Raw genomic sequence first — 23,066 nt, forward strand, 5'->3', positions numbered from 1 at the left:
GTTTTCTGCTAATTTTTATTACACTAATATTAAATAATGCTCTTAGTGTAGTTGAAAGTGGAGACGCAGGATCTGGAATGGACCTTCATTGGCATTTAAAGTAAGAAAAATAAAATAGCTTTAAATTCATGTTGTATGTGTGCACGTGGGTGAGCGTGAAATTGTCTGAGAGAGTCAATCAGTATTTGTAAAACGCGGCTACCCACCTGTGAGGGTCTCAAGGCGCTGAGAGTGTGTATATGTGTGAGCATTTATGTTAGTAAATGGGACTGTGTATATATGTGCGTGTGAGTGAGTAAATACAAGTGAGTAAGTGTGACTAAAATAATGCTAATGAGTAAGTCAGGGTAAGAGTGAGTGGATGAGACTGTGAAAAAGGAGTGCAATTGAGCGCCAATGAGTGAGCAAGACTGAGTGTGAGTGATTGTAAATAAATGTAAGTGAGCAGGAATGAGAATGTGTTATGCTTGCAAGTCTGATGTTGGACCCAGCATACATCTTGGCTTACAGAAGCACCATTCGGAAAATGCTGTCACTGGCATACTGGATGCAATACTTGCATATGGGATACCCCCGGTGTGAGTAATTGGGTTGTTGGCTGACTAGGGAGTGAGCCTTGGTCTTGGTTGACTGGGAAGTGAGCCCTGGTCAAGCAACAGCCACAATCCCTAGCAGGGTGAGCCACAAAAAGTCGTTAAATTAACCTGTGCTTAACCCTGGGTAGCTAGGCACAAAAAGCAGTTAGGCTAAACTTAGAGGCAATGTGTTAGGTATTTAGACAGTACACAGACAGCAACACAGTGAAAGCACAACACAATAAAAATCCCAGACCAATTTAGAAAAATAGAGACATTTGTAATAAATGATTTGATATCAAAACCCGATTAGTAGATCCGGAGTTATGTTTATTTTTATTTAAGTTTAAGGTTCAAAATAGCAAGTCTGTAGTTTTAGAAAATGGCCACCTGGGCACCTTTAGCACCCCAACCAAGGGTCCAGGAGTTGAGAGAGACCTCATGGGGGTGTAAGACTCACTCAGACTTGGTCCAGGTGCAGGTTTAAGATGGTGGGAGTCTGGTATGTCCCTGTGGCTCAAAACAGGAGACCAGCTGAACTAGCCCTTGGAGCCACTTGTGGAGTCCTGAGTGTAGGTGGTGATGCAGGGCTCTGCAGCAAGGATGGTCTCTGAAGGTACCAAGCAGGCACAGGAAGTAAAGCAGTCCTTCCAAGTACTATAGCAGTCTGGCAGAGTGCACAGCAGGTCACAACAGCAGGCAGTCCTTTGAGAGTCCTTCCACAGTCCAGTAGGTCTGAGAGTCCTAATTTTACTCCCTGCCCCTAGAAGTTTAGAGACATTTCCAGAAGAGCCCTCTAAATTCAAGGAAATCCCTGCTTGCTCCTCCCCTCCACCCCACTTCCCCCGATCAAGTCAGTCAATGGCCCATTCAGGCTCTGCTAATACCCATATTGTTTGACTGTCTGGGGTGAATTCACAAAGTCTCAGCTGTCAGTTACACCCAGTCATGTGACCCATAAGGCAGGTTATAGGCGGGGGGATAAGGGAAGGAAAATGCCAACTTTTTTAAAGTGGCATTTGACTTTACCTTAAAAGAGGCTTTACCATTACAAGTTCATAGGTACCAAACATGATATATCTACCACCTATATTTTAGGAATTATGGCTTATTATTTTCAATAGGGAATCCCCAATGTGACTCTGAGAGGGGTAGGCCTCTCAGTAGTGAGAAGCTGGAGTTGAGAGTTTTGTCACTACTAGGACACAGGAAAAATAGAAAGTGCATTTCCTACCTTTTATGATCTACCTAAGGCCTACCTTAAGGGTGACATTTGTAATAAAAGGGGTGTTTAAGGATTGGCAAGGGTTTTTAATGCCACGTCGGAATAGAGGTGGGACACTGCCTTCAGGCTGCAATGGCAGGCCTGGGACAAATTTTAAGGGGCTACTTAAGTGGGTGTCACAATAAGTGCTGCAGGCCCACTGGTAGCATTTATTTTACAGGCCCTGGGTATATGCTATACCACTCTACATGGGACCTGGTGTAAATTATATATGCTAATCAGGGGTATGCCAATCAGACCATGTTGAGAGGAGTGATCACATGCACTTTAGCACTGGTCAGCAGTGGTAAAGTGCAGAGAGTCTTCAGGCCAATAGAGCAATAATCCACACAGAATGGAGGCAAGCGGGCAGAAACTTTGGGGCAAAGACCACCCTAAGGCTGACAGGTCTAACCCACTGCAAAATGCTAGCACTGGACACACTATAGGTCAATTTTGGCATGGGAACCCATGGAAAATGTCAGGGCATACTGGGGAAATTCTTGGCATAGTTGACACCAGTGGCAGGCTGCTGAGGCTGACACACTTGAAATTCTTGGCATTTTGGAGGACAAAGTGACATATGTCAGGGGGCCCATCCATGACAAAATGTAGTCCTCGATGTACTAGGCGTAACTTTTTACATAAGGGCCCCCAATACTACATGGACAATAGCATTAGCAAAATTCTGGCACTGGCATATTGTATGGAATGCTTGTGCAAAAGAGGCGCCAATAACAAAATAGTGGCCCTAGTAAGATTTTGACATATGGGGCACACAAGATATTGTAAAACATAGTTGTTTCAACTCATTAAGATTATGATATTTCAGTAGCATGGCACACCATGAAGGCACTTGCCATGCACTTTAAGAGCCCATTTTGTTTTCAAAATGATCCCAGGAGAGAGAGAAACCCCCACCCTCCACTGGAGGACATCAGACTGTCAGAGTCACTTTGGATGCTTACTACAATTCAGGTAACAATTCCCTTAAAATATTACATCCGGCACCTTTATAGTGATGATATTCAAAAACAGACGTGCGTTTATGGAACTTCACCAATGTTAATTATTGTGTTTCATCGGGACTAAGGTCATGTGACAAAACTGCCTGGCAAGATTCATTGTCAAAGGTCAGATGATGTCACTTACTGTGACATAATTAAAGTGAAAATGTATAGGATGTGACTTCTGCTATCCCTAGCATTTTGGTGAATTTACATCCATGTTCCAAAGTCGTCAATTCTGCCCCCAGTCCGCCTCTTGTTCTTTTTCGCATTGAAGGTGTCTTCTGTCTGTCATGTTGTTAGAGGGAAATCAGTTAATAAAATAAGACAGATCAATTTGACACAATAATATAGGTTTAATCGATTTTCAGCCGGGAACAACAGGCAGTCTCAACATAGAGGCCATGACTGAAGTTCAAAGTTCTAGTTCACAAGCAGTGGTATTTATACTGTAAAAAACACAAAAAACTATGCTGAAAAGTTCAGCATAGACGTAAGCAAGAACAAGCAGTACAGATAAGATAATAGGTGAGAAGGACCTCTTGACAAGAGCACATGCACGATTACTGGTCACCTCATGGGTGGGTAAGTTACATTGTCGTCATTCAGCATCTCTATCTTTCCTGCACCACAAGTGATTATATTTTACATGATGCTCACGGTAGCCCTGCCTGTGCTAATGCTTATCTGACCCTTACACAGTTCCCCTCACCAAGATATGAATGACTTGTGGTTTTCAGGACCCTTGTGCTAAAGCAGGATACACCCTTTTGTTCCACCCTGTTCGTGCTAAGTGAACATTTTGAAAGCAACAGTTGGTGCAGCTTTAAAGAAAAACTCTCATTCTAATGTGGCTTGGGCCTCTTGTGTGTTTCAGCACAGCTAACTTAACAATGCAGCATGTGTATAAGTTTCCTAAGTAATAAATGTTAGTTTGTCCTAAATATGACCTGCCTTTTCTATTGAACCAACAGTCTGTCTTTTTTTAGGATGTCATGTATTAAGCCTTTCACTACTTGCATTAGTTTACAACTATCCCTAGCCTAAATTGTTTGTATTGGGATTTGGGAACTTATGTTTGTTTGTATGTGAGGTATGTGTTGTGTTCCTATTCTTCCTACATCATTCCCCCCTCTAGTTGATTATTCAACTACTTTTCCTACCTTCCCATCTACTAATGAAACCAGGGCAATCACCACATACCAATACTCTGCCCCTCCCAATTTAGCTGTCATCCTTTTGCAACATGCTAGTATTACCTGAAAAATAAGACACATCAAGAGCAACAACACGATCAAAGGCAACAAGTCCTTGAACAACCCCGACATCCAGGACGGCACACATTCGAACCAGCCCTCGAACCACCCATCAGGGGCACCCCCTCATCGATCATTTTCTTTTGTAGATCATGCAATGTCTGAATGGCCCGAGTTAATGTCCCATTGCCGCATCATTGGCCGGCACATAAGTACAACAGGCCGATCCAATCTTCTTACACACCCCTCCTTCCATGGCCGTCATTAAATCAAGTACATATCTGTGTTGCATTTCCATCAGCCTAAGGGCTCGGGTGTTCTTCTTTGATAGCATTGAACCCATCTTCGGTTGCATTTATGGCCTTCATCAATTCAAAGCGTGTGATCTGCAGCCAGCGTGCAGTTGCTTTCGCCTGAATAAATGGTAGGATGCTACCAAAAAAGATTTGGGCATCATTAAATAGTCTATGTTCCTGTGGAACGTCTTTCCACACTTCAGTACCAAGAAACACAGCAGCACGTTTTGTCCGGTAATGGTGAAGCAAGGTTGTTGGACGGCTCATGGGATGGTCATGTAACTGAGAGATGTCCACACCTGGTATCACCAGGGAGGGGGGGTGCAAAGTCAGAAGGGAGCAGAGGCCATTCCAGTTCAGGGGTAGTTGCATGTGGAGCTGGGCCCCACACATCCAGTAATGATCCATCAGGCTGGAGGTGCCGCCCTGCATATCAGCGTTGTAGGTGGTGATGTTGCAGTTGAGGTTACTCCCCACCTTCACTGTCCATTCCCTCTGAAACAAAGAGAAAACAGTGTTAATTTCATTGCTATTCTAGGGCGTATGGTAGTTCCTGTCCATGTATATCTTTGTATGTTCGCATCCCATATTTCCTGACATTGGCCTATTATCTTATTAAAACTTAGTGGACCTTGTGTCTCATTGCCATTCCATAATGATATTGCTCTACATATGACTTTGGCCTCGGTATGCCATTTATCATGGGCAAATACTGATCCTGTGATACTAAGAACTGGCCTGCCTGCGCAATCAGGGGGCAGGGGTTTAGCTAAATAGTTACTACATTCAGATGATGGGTAAGACCTTCCAAAAAATACATTGATGTAATACCCCTTTTTCCCAATCTGGGTGAGACCTTTTTTGCCCTGCTTTCTTCATTTTTTATATCTCTTCCATTATCTCTTGTTTTCCTGTCAGGACTTGTAGGACTTCTGGGGTGGTGTCAAATCTAGTTGTGTTAACTAGTGCAGTAACAGGACTAACGTGAGTTGGTTGTAGCTGTGCTCTCATTCTGCATAAAAATAGGTGCAGGAGACAATGTAATGTTTGGGGATACCTCTTTTGGGAGATGCAATCTATCTACTCCAGCAGCATGGGGGATGAGAGAGCATACATAACAACTGGTGTTGGACGTGGATGTGCCTATACTAGGCATGTGCTGGTACCACATATTATCAAACAAAGCAGTATGGAGAGGGTGATGGTCAAAATCATTATCAACAGTTCTACGCATGTGTGTAATAATTAATATAGGATCAAAAAATAAAAATATCCAAGGGCTAAAAACATCAATATCAATGCACTGAGGAGGAAAAACAAACATAAAATACATAACTGGAAAGAAGAATTGTCTAATATTGGAGCTTTAGAGGGAGGCTTTACTCCTGTTGCTACCCCCTCTTTTTCCTGCTCGGTGTCCAAAGGGATGGATGGCATGGTTGGGGCCAGGCGGATGTCCTGGAGGTGGTACCATGGTTTGTGGCCTTGGATTTTCACTGCTGTAGTCGAGATGTCTGTCACTTGGAAGGGTCCATTGAATTTGCAGTCCTCCCACTTTCTGACAAAATTGCGAATATATACTAAAGTTCCTAAAGGTAATGGTATTTGTTGATCCTTTACAGGAGATGCATGGGTGCGCTTCTTGGCTGCACGTGCAACCTGTTTAGAGAAGAACTTTGCAACTTTGGTTAGCTCAGACATGTATTCATTCACTTCAGGTGCACTCTCAGTCTCCAACTTATGTCTAGTTGGTGGTACAAATGTGCTTATTGTTCTACCTGTCACTATTTGATGAGGAGTCAAATGGTGATCTGATCCTGGGGTATTTCTCAAAGCAAAGAGTGCCACCATTTCTTCTTCAATGTCACACATAGTTTACTTATTTTGTTCTTGAGGAGGCCATTAAGGCGCTCCACAATTCCATTGCTTTGTGGATGATAAGCTAAGGACAATTTATGTGTTACTCCTAACAAGGTGGTGAGGTGAGGAAATATATTATTGACGAAGTGGATGCCATTGTCGGATCTGATCCCCTCAGGGACACCCCACCGTGGTATTACCTCACAGATCAAACAAGCATTTGCAATGCAACGGGTCTCGCGTTTGCTCATGTTAGAGCTGATAGCGTTGTAAACTACTAACTCGACTTTTCACCTATCGGACAAATGTGCATTTATATACATAATCCGAAAAAGTGCAATTAACTATGTAAAGCGCTCGACTTCTGCCATGCGGGATCGCGCTCGTAAACTAGAGAAAAAGAAGTCCACGAGCCAGACAGAAAACAGCGCGGCTCGCATGTTTTCTGTACTTGGTTGCTGCGCTCGAGGAGGGATAGCCACTGGAAAAGGCATGACGACGTATGCATGCCTTCGACTAATGAAAGCAAGCAGATTTTATTAGGCAAGCCCACGAACCAATAAAAAACACTGACGTGACGTTGACAGGGCTCCGAGCCCTTTTCTGAACACTAAAGAGTCTTGCTGCAATACGCATGCGCGAGCGCATGCAACGCAGGCTCGACCCTAAAAATTAGCAGCAGACTTGGCATCACAGTGAACACAAGGTCCTGCTTCAATCCACCTTGAAAATGGGCAGACTACAACTATAAAATAGCGATAATGATTGCATCTGTCAATCATATCAATGTGCAGTTCCTTAAAGGGACCTTGTGGGCGAGGTATTGTGGAAGCTATTACCTTAGAGGTGGGACTTGGTGAATACTGTTGGCACGCTGTGCAGGTGTGTATGTACATTGTAATCATCTCATGTAAGTTAGGGACAAACCAATCCTGACGCATTTGGAGGGACATATTGGGCCTGATTCTGATTCTGGCGGGTGGCGGAGGCCGCCCGCCAGAATTCCACCCTCCAAAATACCGCGCCGCGGTCAAAAGACCGCGGCGGGTATTTCAAGTTTTCCCCTGGGCTGGCGGGCGGCCGCCAAAAGGCCGCCCGCCAGCCCAGGGGAAAACGACCTTCCCACGAGGATGCCGGCTCGTAATCGAGCCGGCGGAGTGGGAAGGTGCGACGGGTGCATTTGCACCCGTCGCGTATTTCACTGTCTGCCAAGCAGACAGTGAAATACTTGTAGGGGCCCTCTTACGGGGGCCCCTGCAGTGCCCATGCCATTGGCATGGGCACTGCAGGGGCCCCCAGGGGCCCCGCGACTCCCCCTCCCAAAATATACAACACTGCCTGGAATGGGGTCCTCTGTTGCTTGGCTACACTCATCTGGAGAATATGTGGCACAGTCATGGGCAGCATCGTCAGTGTCTGAAATGGGGTGTGCAAAGAAAGTAGCAGGATTGACTATGTGGCATTTAACCACTTTCAAGGACGGTAATGATAATATTATCTCATAGCCTGATACTCTCTGTGTTGATAATGTTGTTTTAGCTTTCTGAATTATTGCAAACACAGCATTTTCAGCATACGGTGTCAGAGGTGCACCCATGACAATAGGGGCACTTTTCTCGACTGCAAAGGCTGCTGTGGCTAGTGCTTGTTCACAGGGGTAATTACTTTCCATGACAGAATCAAGTAGGCCACTAAAATATGCAATTGGTTTGTGGCCTAAAGGATACTTTTGGGCGAGGACAGCCGTCATCACCTGGCCATTACAGTGGCAAAAAAGAAAAAACTCCTTGTTGTAGTCTGGTGTTCCTAACACTGGTGCATTTGTTATCTCTGTTTTTAGCTTACTGAGGTTTTGTTCCATCTCCGTAGTCCATGTTATCCTGTCTTTCTGTGTTTTCGCCCGTTTGGTAGATGCAAGCAGTGGGGATATTAAAGTACTGTAGTTAAAAACCCATTGTCTGACATAATTACATAAGCCTAGGAACTTCTGCATTCCTTTCACAGTCTCAGGTTCTGCCATCTGCCAAATGGATTCTGCTCTCCCAGGCATAATTCGGCGGCCTGATGCTGACAGTAGTTGCCACAAGTATTGAACTTCTTCCTGGCAATACTGTAATTTGTCCCTGTCTACCTTGTAACCTCTTTGAGCAAGGGTGCACAACAGGGACACAGTGTCCTTTCTACACTGTTCCTCTGCTGGACTACAGATCAGTAGGTCATCAACATACTGCAACACTGTGCTGTCACATTGAAAATTGGTGAGGTCATTCTTGACCGTCCTGTTAAAGACACTAGGGGACTCACAGTACCCTTGAGGTAATCAGGAATGAAGGTACTGTGAACCGCAATAGGAAAATGCATTCAAATAGTGACTGTCTTGGTGAAGGAGAATGCTGAAAAATGCATTCTTCAAGTCTATGACTAAAAAGTATTTAGCATCTTGGGGTATGTTGGTTAGGATGATGGAAGGGTCAGGTACTACGGGGAATTCTGGTATCACTATGTCATTAAGGGGGTGCAGGTCTTGAATCATGCACCACAAATTTCCCTTGGCCTTCCTTATAGGGTAACTTGGGGTGTTGCAGGGGGATACACCTGGGTATATGACTCCATGCTCCACCAATGCCTGTATAACAGGTGCAATGCCCTCCTCTGCTTCTTTGGATAGAGGGTATTGTCTCACTCTTGGTAGTATTGCTCCTTCCTTCAAAATTATTCTGAATGGTACTGCTGTGCAAACCAGGCCTGCATCATAAGGGCCTTTTGTCCACAAGTTGGAGGGTACCTGCGCAAGATCATTATCTTTGATAGGACTGGAGACATTTACTGGTATCACAGGCTTTGTCTTCAGTGTGGTGCGTAGAGGTATAATGTTTTGAAAAACAATCTCTGTCTTTCTAAGGTCATCAGCAAACAAATGGTCATCTGATACGTCTCCCACCTGCATGTTGGGATCATAAAAGATGACACATGCCCACATCGCACCAGTGTGGTCACTTGCCATCAGTGTCTCATAGGTGGGGGACACTTCTAGAGCCTCTATTTCCAGAATGAGGTTTTTGTCTAATATTTCAAAATAGGGGCCCTGTCGTCTAAAGAGAAAGCTCTTGGGTAATTCAGCTAGCTTCCCTGTCAGTTCTGGTGTTTCTTCTATGATGGTGTACACTGCTCTAGTAAAAGCTAAAATGTCTCCAGGTATGGCTCTAACTTGGTTACCATCTGGGGGGTGTGTATCCATTGTCATGATGTGTGTACTAGATACTCAAGGTGTTGTACAGATCATAGTCCCATCCTCTTCAAAGTGAATAGTCATGTTTAATTTTGCCATGAGATCACGTCCTAACAGATTAGCTGGTGCATTTGGGTAGAATAAGAAACATCCATCAACATACCTTCCCCCTAGTTCCATCTCCACAGGTTTAGTGAATGGAACCCTCATTACATCCCCGGAGAACCCCTCTGTGTCCATTGATAAATTTGACAATGGCAGTCCCCTCTCACGGATACAGGACCTAGTGACCCCAGTGTCAATGAGAAAGGTGTACTCTTTGTCATTTATAGCTACCATCAAAGTGGGTTCCTCATCTGGCCTGTGGGTTACCGATAAGACTGAACACATGAGTCTTCTCCTTGGGCACCTTCATTGGGCATATCCTCCCATGTAGTTTTGCTGGAATGGGTTTCCTCCCCTGACAGTTACCCCTCCTTGTAAGTTCTGGTGCTGCAAGGTGGGCTGCACTGCTGTGGCCCATACTGTATTTGGGGCACTGATAGCTGTAACATGCTGAGGCTGTATCTGTGATTGAGGCTGCAGTTGTATTTGGGGCTGTGGGAGATATATCACTTGGGGACTCGTGGCAGGTTGTGCTACAATGCTACCAGGCAGTGCCATTTGTTGGCCATAATTTGCCCTTGTCTGGTTGCTAAGTTCATCTTACTTTTCAAACCTACAGTCTCTAATGAAATGTCCTGTCATCTTGCAATAGTGGCATGTCTGTCCACTCTGGAATGTGTTTACTCTATTTCCCCCAAACCTTATTTGCCCTCCTCTTCCATTATTCCTGTTATTGCTTCTCTGGGCATACTGGTAGGGTTGCATTGGGGTGCCTTAAGGGGGCACTCCCAGGGACGCTGCAGCTAACTAGGTGGTGGCAGTGGCAATTCCTTCCTCTGTTTTCTTAGTCAGTTTTTGCTGGACCAATTTAGCTGCTGCTTTCTCTATTTTATCTTTCTTGTTCTTTTCCTTTTCTTGTCTCTTCCTACAAAAATGTATTATGTGTGCTTGTATCTCTATCCATGGTTTAGCCTCTAAGGCCACTATATTATCTAATTTATCCTGTACTTCAGCTGGCAGACCCTTTTTCACTATATTGTAAAATAGTATTGCATTCTGTCCAGTTACATCCCAACTCTCCCCCACTTCCTGTGTCTATTTTTCCTTCATTCTGCTAAGGAATTGGGCTGGGTCCTCATTTGGCTGCATTGTTTGTGCCATAAGGGACCCAATGTCTGGCCTGTCTGGATAAATGTTTCTCAGTTGTTTCCAAACAATTCCCCTTACTCTATTAAATGGTGCCCCATCACATTTTGGGTTGGTCAATGTCACATCCTTTACTCCTGCCTTTGTGAACAATAGTTCTGTCTCGTCTCCTATAAGGGAACTTAGTAAACTCTTAATGTCCCCTATTGCAAGAGTAATCCCTGCAGTAAGTTTTTCCAGAGCTGCTATCCATTTCCCAGCACCCTCAGCAAGTTGTGGCAACTGTTTTTTAAGATTTTCTTTGTCCATCTGGGGCCATGGTATATACTGAGGAGCCCCTGGGCCCTTGAATATCAAGGGCAGTTGTGACAGGACTGTGGTCCTATTGCCAGTAGGGTGACGAGAGTCATGCTTACAAGCATTTTTCTGCACATAGGGATAATCCCAGTAAGGATCCCCTGTGCCCTGAAAAATGCAAGTTTCTGCATTAGCCATGTCTCGGGGTTCAAAGGAACCCTCTCGTGGCCATGGTGTCATCTGTGATGCCATTCCTTCTGTCCATCCTACTAGGTTGTCAGTAAAAGGGACAACATTATACCAACTATTTTCATACTGAGCTACTATTTCATTGGGCGTCAAATTATTGCCAGTACATACAGGTAATGCATGTGCCATGTCTTTCCTCAGTGTCATTTTTCCTGCCATATCAAATGTTCGCTTGCTCTCATATGGGCGTGCATGCGCCCCATCAAATACTAATCTCTGTAATTCTCTTGGCTTCTTTTGCAAAGTCTGTCCCGTCTTATTGTTTTCTTCTCCCTCACAGGCATATTGTACTGTGTTCCCTGTTATGGTCCTCAAGAAGGGACATTCTTTTAACATGTTCTGTGATGTCATCTAATGCCCCCTCTGATGCTTTGTAGGATTTTTCTAAATCCAGATCTTCTTCACTTAAGCTGCTATGTGTGGAGACTGTGTCATCTAGTCCTTCTTGTTCAATCATCTGTGGCCTAGTGAGGGCCCTTGACTTCCTCAAGGGCCCTTCCTCCTTTTCCCAATTCGCTCTTTGGTCTACCCGTCCATTTTCCTGCACTGTGCCCCCCTTTCCTACACTATTCTCCTCTGCTCCTGGGTGCATAAACCTCCAGCACTCTGTGGGAGGACTTTCTGGTGTGTAAGCTAACCTTCTTGTCTTTATATTTTAAGGTTGGTACTTGGTTTTTGTAAAACAACTTCTTTTTTTCTAGCCCCATCCATTCTCTGTGCCTCTCTTGACGCCTCATTAGGTATACCTTCATTTTTTCTAGTGGGGGACATCTCGTCCTCTAAATGAAGTGTAAATGTGGCATCTACTGTCCCTATGGATTTAGTACTGTCCCCACCTAACATTTCCCGTGGTGTACTGGCCATTTGAAGACATGGAGATGGGAAGACATATTCTCTACGTTCAGAAAAAGATTCTAATGGTGGGCTATACCTGGGGTCTGTATATCCCACAGCAGGGGATGTGAAGAGGTGGGTAGTGAGTGTGGGGTACCAGGTTGCATCGTATACATGCCCTGTACCTTTGCACTGCCTAACCTTAATTTCATGTCTTGATAGGGGGGTGGAGGAACCGAAGGGAGGGTCTGAGGCTTTGTATTTGACTCATTCATATTTGTTTCACAAAAGACCCTTCAGAGGTCTAGTGTGATCTTCCTTTTCTCTAGTTTATTTCCCTTGAATTAACTCTGTAGGAAGGTGGCCATGTGTTCTATTGTTGTATTATCAAATGTGCCCTCTTTGGGCCATGCATGTGCAAGTTTGAATGTTGCTTTGTGCCATTCCTTACAGTATTTTCCTATCCTGTCCTTGTCTCCTGGGAACCCTTTAACCATGTGTTCAAAAGGAGACCCCATGTCTGTTTAGTGAACTTAGGGCCAGATGTAGGAAAGGATTTGCAACTCGCAAACGGCAAAAACTGCCGTTTGCGAGTTGCAAATCGCATTTTCCTATGCAGAAATGCATTCTGCGAGTCGGACCGACTCGCAAAATGCATTTCAGAATCGCAAATAAGAAGGGGTGTTCCCTTCCTATTTGCGATTCCTAGTGGTATGCAATACCATTTGCGACCGCATATGCGGTCGCAAATGGTGTTGCAGTTACCATCCACTTCAAGTGGATGGTAACCCACTCGCAAATTGGAAGGGGTCCCCATGGGACCCCTTCCAGTTTGTGACTGGACCCAAAAACATTTTTTCAGGGCAGGGAGTGGTCCAAGGGACCACTCCCTGCCCTGAAAAAATACCGAAACTAAAGGTTTCGGTTTTTTTTTTAAGTGCAGCTCGTTTTCCTTTAAGGAAAACGGGCTACACTTAAAAAAAAAAAAACTGCTTTATTTAAAGCAGTCACGAACACGGAGGTCTGCTGACTACAGCAGGCCTCCATGTTTGCGAGTGCCCATAGTCGGTATGGGGCCGCAATTTGCGACCCACCTCATTAATATTAATGAGGTGGGTCATTGCGACCCCATACCGACTCGCAGACGGTGTCTGAGACACCGTTCTGCATAACATTTTGCGAGTTGCAAATAGCGAGTCGCTAAGACTCGCTATTTGCAACTCGCAAAATGCTTCTTTACTACATCTGGCCCTTTATCCTTTATACTATATGGTTTACACTCTAAATGAACTTCTATTTACTTCCTGGAGTATTTCCAGACTTCACATACACTGTTACTAGGCTGTGAAGGTGAACATCAGATATATATATCTCTAATCTCTGAAGGACTGTTCTTTTATATATATATATATATATATGAGGTAGGTGCATTTATGTGTGGCCTAAGTGGTTTGTTTGCCTGACACAATAAACAATTATGTTATTGTGATACATATATACATGTTTATAAGTTACTCTATCCTAAATTCCACACTGGGAGGTCCCTAACAAATGCATACAGTAGGAGGTCTAATACTAAATATGAGTCTTATTATTGCAGAGAATTCACATGACTGTTGTCCATGGTTCCACTGAAAAATTGCAGTGACTTCAATATATTCACTTTCTTGCCACAAGGTGGCACCAGTGCCACACATGAAAAATTAAACAGAATATTTTAGAGGCCTTCAAAGGGGTGCCTCACTCTTGGAAAGACAACTGCAACAGGTTTTGTAGATTTCAAAACAAACTCTTTTGTTCTAATTATGCGAAGGTCCTGTTCACATCTATCTGAAAGGTAGTTAAATATATTTGTATGTTTAGTAGCTGATAATTCTTCTTCTATTTGTCTACCCTCAAGATATGTGTATATGTCCCAGTCTATACTGTTTGATAATTCATTGTGCCTCCAATCTTGAGGCTCTATTGTTTCATAATGAGGATAATAGTTAGTAGTGTCCGTATTTGTTATGGGGTTCATGAGGCTACTACACTACATTTAACTTGGAGGACAATGTCCTTATATTAGTTCTTTGAATAATTATTTATAATTGTCTAACGGGCCGTTCTCTTATGTCAATGTAGGTTGTTTTTAAGGCCTAGAGGTGATATACTATAAATACCTAGACATTCATAATCTTCTAACTTAAATGATTCTATGGTATTGATATTACTGGTCTACTAAGGTCAGTTCTGTTGCAGAGGGCGACAGCCTGACCATTATAAAAATGAATAATTAATTCAGGAATGTGGAATTAATTAGTTTACGTTTTTAGGACATTTGCTCAATCCAATCAATTACTTTACTCTTGAGTATCCTGTTGTAACTTTACCTTCATAAGAATAGGATGTCTGATACTTATTCCTAAATTATACACTAAATAACATAAACTTATATATTGACATTATTATGTGGCCACATTTCTATCTATACATGCATATACATACACAGTAATTCTTCATTTCATACTAGGGCAAACAAAATACTACTGGTCATTTCCCTCCGGATTCATAGAGGGGACAACTTTTTCATTATTTGCAATTACAAATTGTGACTTCCAGACTTAAGGTCTGGGTTAGGTTGACTTGAGTGTTCTTTAGAACATACACTGATTGCTCAGCCCCAAGTCCAACACTACTCTTGACCACTTTTGACTTACTTAGTCAAGCTCCCTGTATCTTCCGGACTTACCACCGGGATCCCTTAATATTAAATCATTTCATTCATAATCTTGCACGCAAACACCAAAATTATATACATTACTGTGTCAAAATTGTAAATGTCTTTATAAAATAAAAGGAACAGGCCTCGTACTTTGTCCACCTCACTACCTTCAGCTGAGTCCCATCTGTCCTCACGAAATCAGAGATTTTTACATAAATGTTGGCATCTCCCTTACCTCTTTAAAAGGTGTGCAAATCACCTCGTGGAGACAGGCAGGCCGCCCAGTCCAGCAGTTGGTGAGATCAAAGTAGAGCTCCTGGCTGGCTCGCCAATATGATCAATATGACAGATCAATTTGACACAATAATATAGGTTTAATCGATTTTCAGCTGGGAACAACAGGCAGTCTCAACATAGAGGCCATGAATGAAGTTCAAAGTTCTAGTTCACAAGCAGTGGTATTTATACTGTAAAAACCACAAAAAGCTATGCTGACAAGTTCAGCATTGGCGTAAGCAAGAACAAGCAGTACAGATAAGATAATGGGGAGAGGGACCTCTTGACAAGAGCACATGCAGGATTACTGGTCACGTCATGGGTGGGTAAGTAACATTGACGTCATTCAGCATCTCTATCTTTCCTGCACAACAAGTGATTATATTTGACATGGTGCTCACGGTAGTCCTGCCTTGTGCTAATGCTTATCTGACCCTTACACAGTTCCCCTCGCCAAGGTATGAATGACTTGTGGTTTTTAGGACCCTTGTGCTAAAGCAGGATACACCCTTTTGTTCCACCCTATTCATGCTAAGTGAACATTTTGAAAGCAACAGTTGGTGCAGCTTTAAAGAAAAACTCTCATTCTAATGTGGCTTGGACCTCTTGTGTGTTTCAGCACAGCTAACTTAACAATGCAGCATGTGTATAAGTTTCCTAAGTAATAAATGTTTGTTTGTCCTAAATATGACCTGCCTTTTCTATTGAACCCACAGTCTGTCTTTTTTTAGCATGTCATTTATTAAGCCTTTCACTACTTACATTAATTTACAACTATCACTAGCCTAAACTGTTTGTATTGGGATTTGGGAACTTAGGTCTGTTTGTATGTGATGTGTTCCAATTCTTCCTACAGCTATGTTACACCAAGATGCCAAGGCTTCCTTTCCTTAGTGCAATAAAAATTATTTCTCTAGAGGTCTGCCCCAGATACTTACAGCAGCGGGATAAGTTGAAGCTGAGCTGACCGCAGTGTAGTGTCTGCTCGAAGTTTCCCCAAAAAATTACTTTTGAAATTTCAAAATTATTTACTTCTGACCTAGACGAATGTACTGGTTTTTTAAATCGGACTTTTGTGTTTTGAGTACCTACTGTACTCGAACAATGTTATTGCGTGTGTACCATACAACCTGAAAGAGATCACCTGATCATGCGACTTTGACGGCGTCGAGGTCTGTGAGCTGCACCACATTACAGCTCCAAACATGCACTGAAATAAAACGGTATTTTTGTCATGTCCCCGGGGAGTAGGGCGTGGACTGCAGACTAATGCCTCGCAAGATTGTAAAACTGAGAGGGTAGCACTGCATCATCTTGTCGGCAATGCAAACGTCGCACGCACGCACCGTCCTTACGTCGACTAAAGACGTCACACGCAATGTTCTCTCCGGTGGATTGGTGAGAGCTGGAGGGGTGGAGCGCTGGGTAGTTTGTCCTGTTTGCACAATTGAGACACACTGAGGCACTGCTGCTGTTAGAGCTGATGCACAGGAGGGAGTGGCGAAGAGGGAGAGCGCAAGAGGTGATCGTCGTTTCGCAGAGTATAGTGCTTCGAGATTCGACTCCAGTTCGCTCAGAGGCACAGGCAAAGTCATGTAGCGAAGAGTTTTGGAGCTCATCAACTTGCGGAATGTGCTGTAGGTAAATTATGTTCAGAAGATAGCTTTGCGAGGTGCAAGGAAAGAACCCCGTGCCCCTTGGCCGTTTTGTATCGATGAGTTAGGCTTCGTGAGCTGATCAGTTTTGCTCGTTTGTCCGCGAAGGTGTTAAGAAGACTAGTCTTTGCTGACTTTCGTTTCCTACTGCGGCAAATCTTAGAAGTAGTGTTCTTCGGTGTCCGCGCTGTGGACCCAATGAGTGAAGACCTGTGGAAATGTGAGCAGGGCCGATATTTAACTCGGTGGCACATGCTCTTCTCAAACTGTTTTAACAACAGAGACCTGTATTATTTCTAAATGAGAAGCGTCCGGACGTTGGGACTGACGTCCAAAAACTCCACGGCAAATACGGAACGTCTGGTGATCCTGAGCAGGGGCTCCCACAGGAGCCTACAATGAGAGAGCCAGCGATGCCCAACAGTGAGGGATTTGGGTTTACAAGGTGCTCACAGGATAGGACACTGAGTGTGAAGGTGCAATCCTTGGACCGCAGCAATAGCATTGTGAATATCTCACAAAGCATGACTATGGAGGGACCGGAAAGAAGCAGCAATAACTTTATCAATGTCTCACAGGTCAAGACATCCAGTTTGATCGGAGGGTCCTCACCAGGGAGTGCCCAGGCCAACACAAGAGAGAGCCACATGAACGTGGATATTACAGTGCACCCACAAAACAAGAGTACCCAAAGTGACCGGAGAATACTGACAGACGGTGTTACCCCAGAGGTTGTCATCTGGGGCGAGGAGGCCCCCGAGGACGAACTGGCCTTCCAGCTTCAGCAGCGCAGGGCTCCAAGGGGCCTGAACTTCTCTGGCCCCATCCCAAGACTGATAGTTACGCGAGAGCCAAGCCCCTGCCGGGGGCCTAACGAGGAGCGATGTATCCCGTGTCTGCATCCCTGGGAGCTAAGTCCTGACACCAAGGGGTTGGGGGATGCCGATTCTCCTTGCTCGGACAGCGGCTGTGGAGGCTCCCCAGTGCCCTCTTTTTTCCCCCGCAAGATGTCCAGCTCCTCGTCTGCCGGCCTCTCCTCTGCCTCTTCCTTTGATGAATCCGAGGATGATTTTGTTGGAAGTGATTTGGAGCTCAGCGGACACCACCTGATGACTGCAGTAGGAGGTAGCCCTGACGACTGTCCAGGGGTAAGCACCCAATGCTCTTTATTTTTTGTCTGTAGCGCCTGTACCATGTAAACACCACTTCAGGCACTTAGACGTGGTAACATTCAGGGGCATTTGATTCGACGAGGGTTATTGAGAAGTTGTTCTACGTCGTGGAGCGTTTTTAAATGGTTACTATTAATACACGAATGTTGACGTACTGTTTATGATTTGTAAAACTCAAGTTCACCATCATAGTGGTCGCTTGGAGCTAGAAGCATAGTTAGAATCTAATCAGATTTGAGGTGTGATCCTCTTGCAATATCCCTCTTTCGTTACATACCGGCTCTCAGATGAAATACAGTTTGAGCGATTTTATTTTCAAGAGTTTCCTGTAACACATGTGGCTCCGTCCTTGACACTGATTTTTTTTTTTTCACTGCAAAGATAGTATTTTTGTGGTCGAACTAGGGCAGGCTTGAGCGTAGTTCGGTCCAGAGGTTGAGCTCTAGCCTGGCTATTGGCCCCAAATTAAAGGGCTAGCACTGTACCCGCCAGACCTGTGCCTAATTTCCCCCGCCTTAATGCAGATCTGCAGTTCAAACATAAACAGTAGCAACTTAACATTGAAGAAGAGCTTCTGCAACAGAAGAAGCATGAGTATGTTAAAATGCATGTTCTTGTATTTTTTATATGACAACTAGTGTGTGTTTTTTACTTAGTTGTTTATTCAGTATCTTATCTTGTGCTTGGACTCACAGTGTCAATCTAGACCTCTAGTTTGACCCTCCTTGTAAAATTTATGTCCTGCCCATCTCCAACGTTGGTGTGTCAGACTGAGAAAGAGGCGAGTTCCTGTGGGTTGGTGTTGATATTGAGCATGCAGTGACAACTTTTCTTATCCTTTTTAAAGACCACCAGAAATACTCCTCATGAGACGCCATCTGGGAGTACATTAAGCAGTTAAAGCACGTTACTACTTCGGTGAGCCTCACGGCCATGCTGTCTGCATCTGTTAACCATGTGATTCATTTATTGTATAAGTGGCATGTGTACATGTTGTATCTGTAGAAGTGAATTAAGCTATCCATGTTGGTAGTCTCTGGAAAGGGATACATTCTTAAGCATATATACGTGAACTGAGAGTAGTCTGCTACCGTTTCACGACATTCCATAACTGTGATATCGAAGACCCTGTGGTGGGGGAAATTATAGTGTTTATTTGGATGTTTTGCATGGGGCTGGTTAATGCATGGCCTCCTCTTGGTGCTGAATGTGGAATCGCGGTCTCGGACGTCCAGGACCATTGGTTGCTAAAATGCCACTTCTTATATGTTTTGTGAACTCATCAACTGTTCTTAGAGTCTGTGTGCTGTACTTTTCCGCTTTCATACATGTAGTTTGGAAGTGCTTTGTTCTACATTTCGCGATTTTTAAGCTTACTCCGCTTATTGGTGGGGCAAGAGCCAATTATTAGACGCTGTCCCTCAGATTTTGCTCTCCTACAGCACTGGAAGTGTTTAATATTATCCAAAGGAGGCTAGTGATGAGAAAGGTCCTATACATCGTTCGTAATGTTAAGACTAAGAGGTTCTTATGATTAAGTCTAATGTGAAGAGCACATCATGCTTTACAGTGTGAGCAATGCATCATGCGTTGAACTTGTTTTCGTAGTAGCTTGTTGATAAAATCCTGTGATGTTTGGAGAATCCTAGCCCGTTTTTATTTTAACTCTTAACCAGGCGGATAAACACGTTACGAAATCACTGCAAGAACCTGATTTGTTAGCTTTGTCCAACAAAATACACCTCATTTGATTTAAATCAGATGCTGCAAAGTAAAACCCGCACCTACTGACGGTGCACTAGTTTTGCCTTTTCACTGTGTTATTAGGTCTACTTTGTGTCTGTTTCCGTGTTACTGTTTTGTTTTCACAAAATACGTATAACGTTGAACCAAATCAAAGATAGTCTGCGTTTAGAAGAATCCTTTCCCTTATATGTATTGTATGGTAGGACTAACTCACGACCATAATCCCTTAATTTGTAAACATTTTAATGAGCAAGATGTGCAGAGAGATTACTGTCTATGCCGGGCGTCCAAATCATGAAATGGACTTTGTTTTAGTCTTATGTGTAGTACAGTCACAGTGCCCACTAACGGGGGGTAACAGTCTCGTACAAGTTCGTTTAGGTTTATGTGGAGAAACGGACTGAGCTCTTTATTAAACGGCACCCACTTTGCAAACGATACTGATACAGGACTTCTACAATTTTCTCTCTCTCTTGGGTAAATTTGCCAGCTTTCCCTGTACCGACGTTTTTGATGCAGTTGTTTAAGGTGCGTTGTCCTCCAGAACCCTGCTTAACAACATTTGTATTTAGCTTGACTATCTCCATCAGCCAGAGGCATAACTGTAGAAGATTTGAATCATTTTAATTACTCCTTCATCTGAGTGCAGTAAAGCTTAGAACATGGATACTCAAAGTGCGGCCCGCGGGCTTCATGCGGCCCCTCTGACCTTTACATGTGGCCCCTTGGGCAACAGGAGCACTGGGCAGCTGTTTGCTCGACTCTGCACTAACAATAAAAATATTAAATAGACACACAATCATTTATTTCAAATTTATTTAGTGTTAAAGAAAGTAAGTAACTAACTAGGGACTCCTGGACTTCACTTTAGAAACGCCTTCATTTTTAAAGACATCTTGCAGCACAAGTGTAAAACTAAGACAATCTCTTCAAAATTAAAAAAGTGTATTTAGTTAACATGCAGAACCTTTTTGCCTTAGTACTATGTATTTTATCAGTGCATTGAGATGTATTAATTTACAAGTGATAGTTTTCAAACATAAATTTGGAAACATCAATTCTTTCCCTTACCCTGAGAACACCACCAATAGTAAATTAAAGAGGCAAGTCACTTGGTATGTGCACTTTATGGGTGGCCTGGGTTCCTATCATACATGAACAACATTTTAGTTTAATAAATCAAACATAGAAGCAGGTTTTGTGCAGCGCACACCATGAATCATGTATTTCGAGGTCATCTTAAATGTGATAATGCAGAAAAAGGATGGAAAGTGAGACTAAACAATTGCCTAGGATCACACAATTTGGAAAAGTAGGTAAGCCGGGAGTAAATACAGGTTTTCTGGTTTCCCGTTGTTTTTTTCAGCCACTAGATGTATACAATTTGCTTCTCCTACACCACCAATTCCCCCAGCCCCCCCCCCGACCACCACTGCCCTGACTTCAATGCGGCCCCCAGGCATGTCACAGACCAAACTTTTTGGCCCCTGGGAAAATGTTTGTGAGTACCCATGGCTTAGAAGAATGTGTCTCACCGTTGAGTAAGTATAGGTTTTATTTTCTTACAACTCTACAGTTCCTGGAGGATCCCGAATGGAGAGGATTCATTCCTGTACTTTAGACGCAAAAGAATGGTTTGCATATAGCGAGAGTTGATTGAAAATATCTCGGATGCATCTGATATTAAGAGAGCCTAACAACCAGCTTGTATGCGCGTTTGGTATAAAGCAGTTGTACCCATGCCCAAACCTTTGTCAATTCCAGGCCCCCCTTAGTATCAAGAGGAAACTGATAGCTGACTCATTAGAGCAACAGGCATAAAAAGGTGGATAAGGTATGATTTAAACAACCAGTTTGTCTGTTACTTTAAGTACACAGCATTATTAATGTCCCATTTTCTGCCATGTTTTAATTTGTTAAAAAAAAAAAACACCACCACACACATGCAAACCTTAAAAGAGGTATGAGTGCAACATGACCACATATTTTAAAAGTGTGGTATTGGTTTGTTGTAAACGCCAGTGGGTCTCTCAGATATGCTAAGGTGGAAATTCAAAATAAACTAAATAGTGGGGTCACCAGGCCTGGAAAAGAGCTGTTGTTGTGCTGCTTGCAGTTTAGAACATTGTCCTAGAATGGCCTCCTGAACGAGGTTAATTTACACCACATGCATCCTATGCCCAAACTTGACCTAGATGAAACATTATCCCCTGCTTGACCTCTCAGTAGGTTCATTTCAGCCTATTCAAGTTGCTTAAATGTTTACCAGAATTGAGGCATCTTAAGGAGAGTTTTTTTATTTTCACTTCACCATAAGGCTTAACGTAATTGTAAGTGAAAGCCAAACCGAATTCATAGTCTTTAACATCCATAATCTGAACTTTACAAAAGTGAGACTTTGGTGGCCTGCTTGGTTTCTCTTAAGATTCCACTAAAATGAGTCCTGGACACATTTGTGTGTTTGGAAGTTATCTTTCAATAAATTCTTTGAAACAAAATGTCATTTTTTATTGGGATGCAGAATTATTAATACAGTGTACAGTAGCCCTGTGAATCCTCTTTCTCTTGTTACAGTATATAAGCTTATATGAGAAATCGTTCTTTAAGCTTGTCCGTATTGACTTTCCCTCCTTTGCGAAATTTCTCCTTCTTCTCCTTCTCCTTCTCCTCCTCCTCCTTCTCCTTCTCCTTCTCCTAGGGCTCAGCCCCATGCGCTTCATCGTATGCATGATCTCGCAGGCCAACAAATCAGATCCCACGGTCTCAACATAATTTCCTACTCAGATGACAACCAACTCATCCTCTCACTCACTGACGACCCCTCCACCACAAGAACCAGATTCCACAGATGCATGACAAGCATCGCTGATTGGATGAAGAACAACTTCCTGCAGCTGAACACAGACAAAACGGATGTACTGATCTTTGGCGACAGCATCAACACATGCAACATCAGACCTAGGACCTACACCCACTCCCTCAGACCACGCCAGAAACCTCAGAATTATTAATAAAAGCTCACCATGAAATCACAGACCATCGCCATCTCCTTCGCCTGCTTCCTCACTTTGTGCATGCTATACTTAATATCGTCAAGTGGCTACCCTACACATGAGACGCACCATGACACAGGCCCTCATCACCAGCCGACTGGACTACTGCAACACCCTCTATGTAGGAATTGTAGTGCACCTCTTACAGGCACTTCAGACCATACAGAACTCTGCAGCCAGACTCATCCTCTACCTTCCCCAACAAAGCCACATCATACCCCACCTCAGGCAACTCCACTGGCTCCCCATACAGAAGAGATGCCAATTCCAGCTGCTGACCCATGCACACAAAGCTCTACACAACCAGGGACCTGTGTACATTAGCCACCGTCTGAACTTCTG

General features: G+C 43.6%; 1 protein-coding gene across 3 annotated transcripts in view; it reads left to right on the forward strand.

Moving 5' to 3' along the window:
- Positions 1–23,066, forward strand: part of ITPKC (inositol-trisphosphate 3-kinase C) — a 627,543-nt gene that overhangs the window by 465,734 nt on the left and 138,743 nt on the right. Inside the window, exon 1 of one of the 3 annotated variants that reach the window (XM_069208098.1) lies at positions 16,548–17,901. The exons of the other annotated variants lie outside the window; for them this stretch is intronic. Coding sequence (XP_069064199.1) covers positions 17,152–17,901 — 750 coding nt within the window. The 5' untranslated portion in view covers positions 16,548–17,151. Of the gene's footprint in view, positions 1–16,547; positions 17,902–23,066 lie in introns of those variants that run through there. 3 annotated transcript variants of the gene reach the window in all.

This window comes from Pleurodeles waltl, chromosome 9 (genome assembly GCF_031143425.1).
Source record: "Pleurodeles waltl isolate 20211129_DDA chromosome 9, aPleWal1.hap1.20221129, whole genome shotgun sequence".
In the NCBI taxonomy this organism is placed as follows: Eukaryota; Metazoa; Chordata; class Amphibia; order Caudata; family Salamandridae; genus Pleurodeles; species Pleurodeles waltl.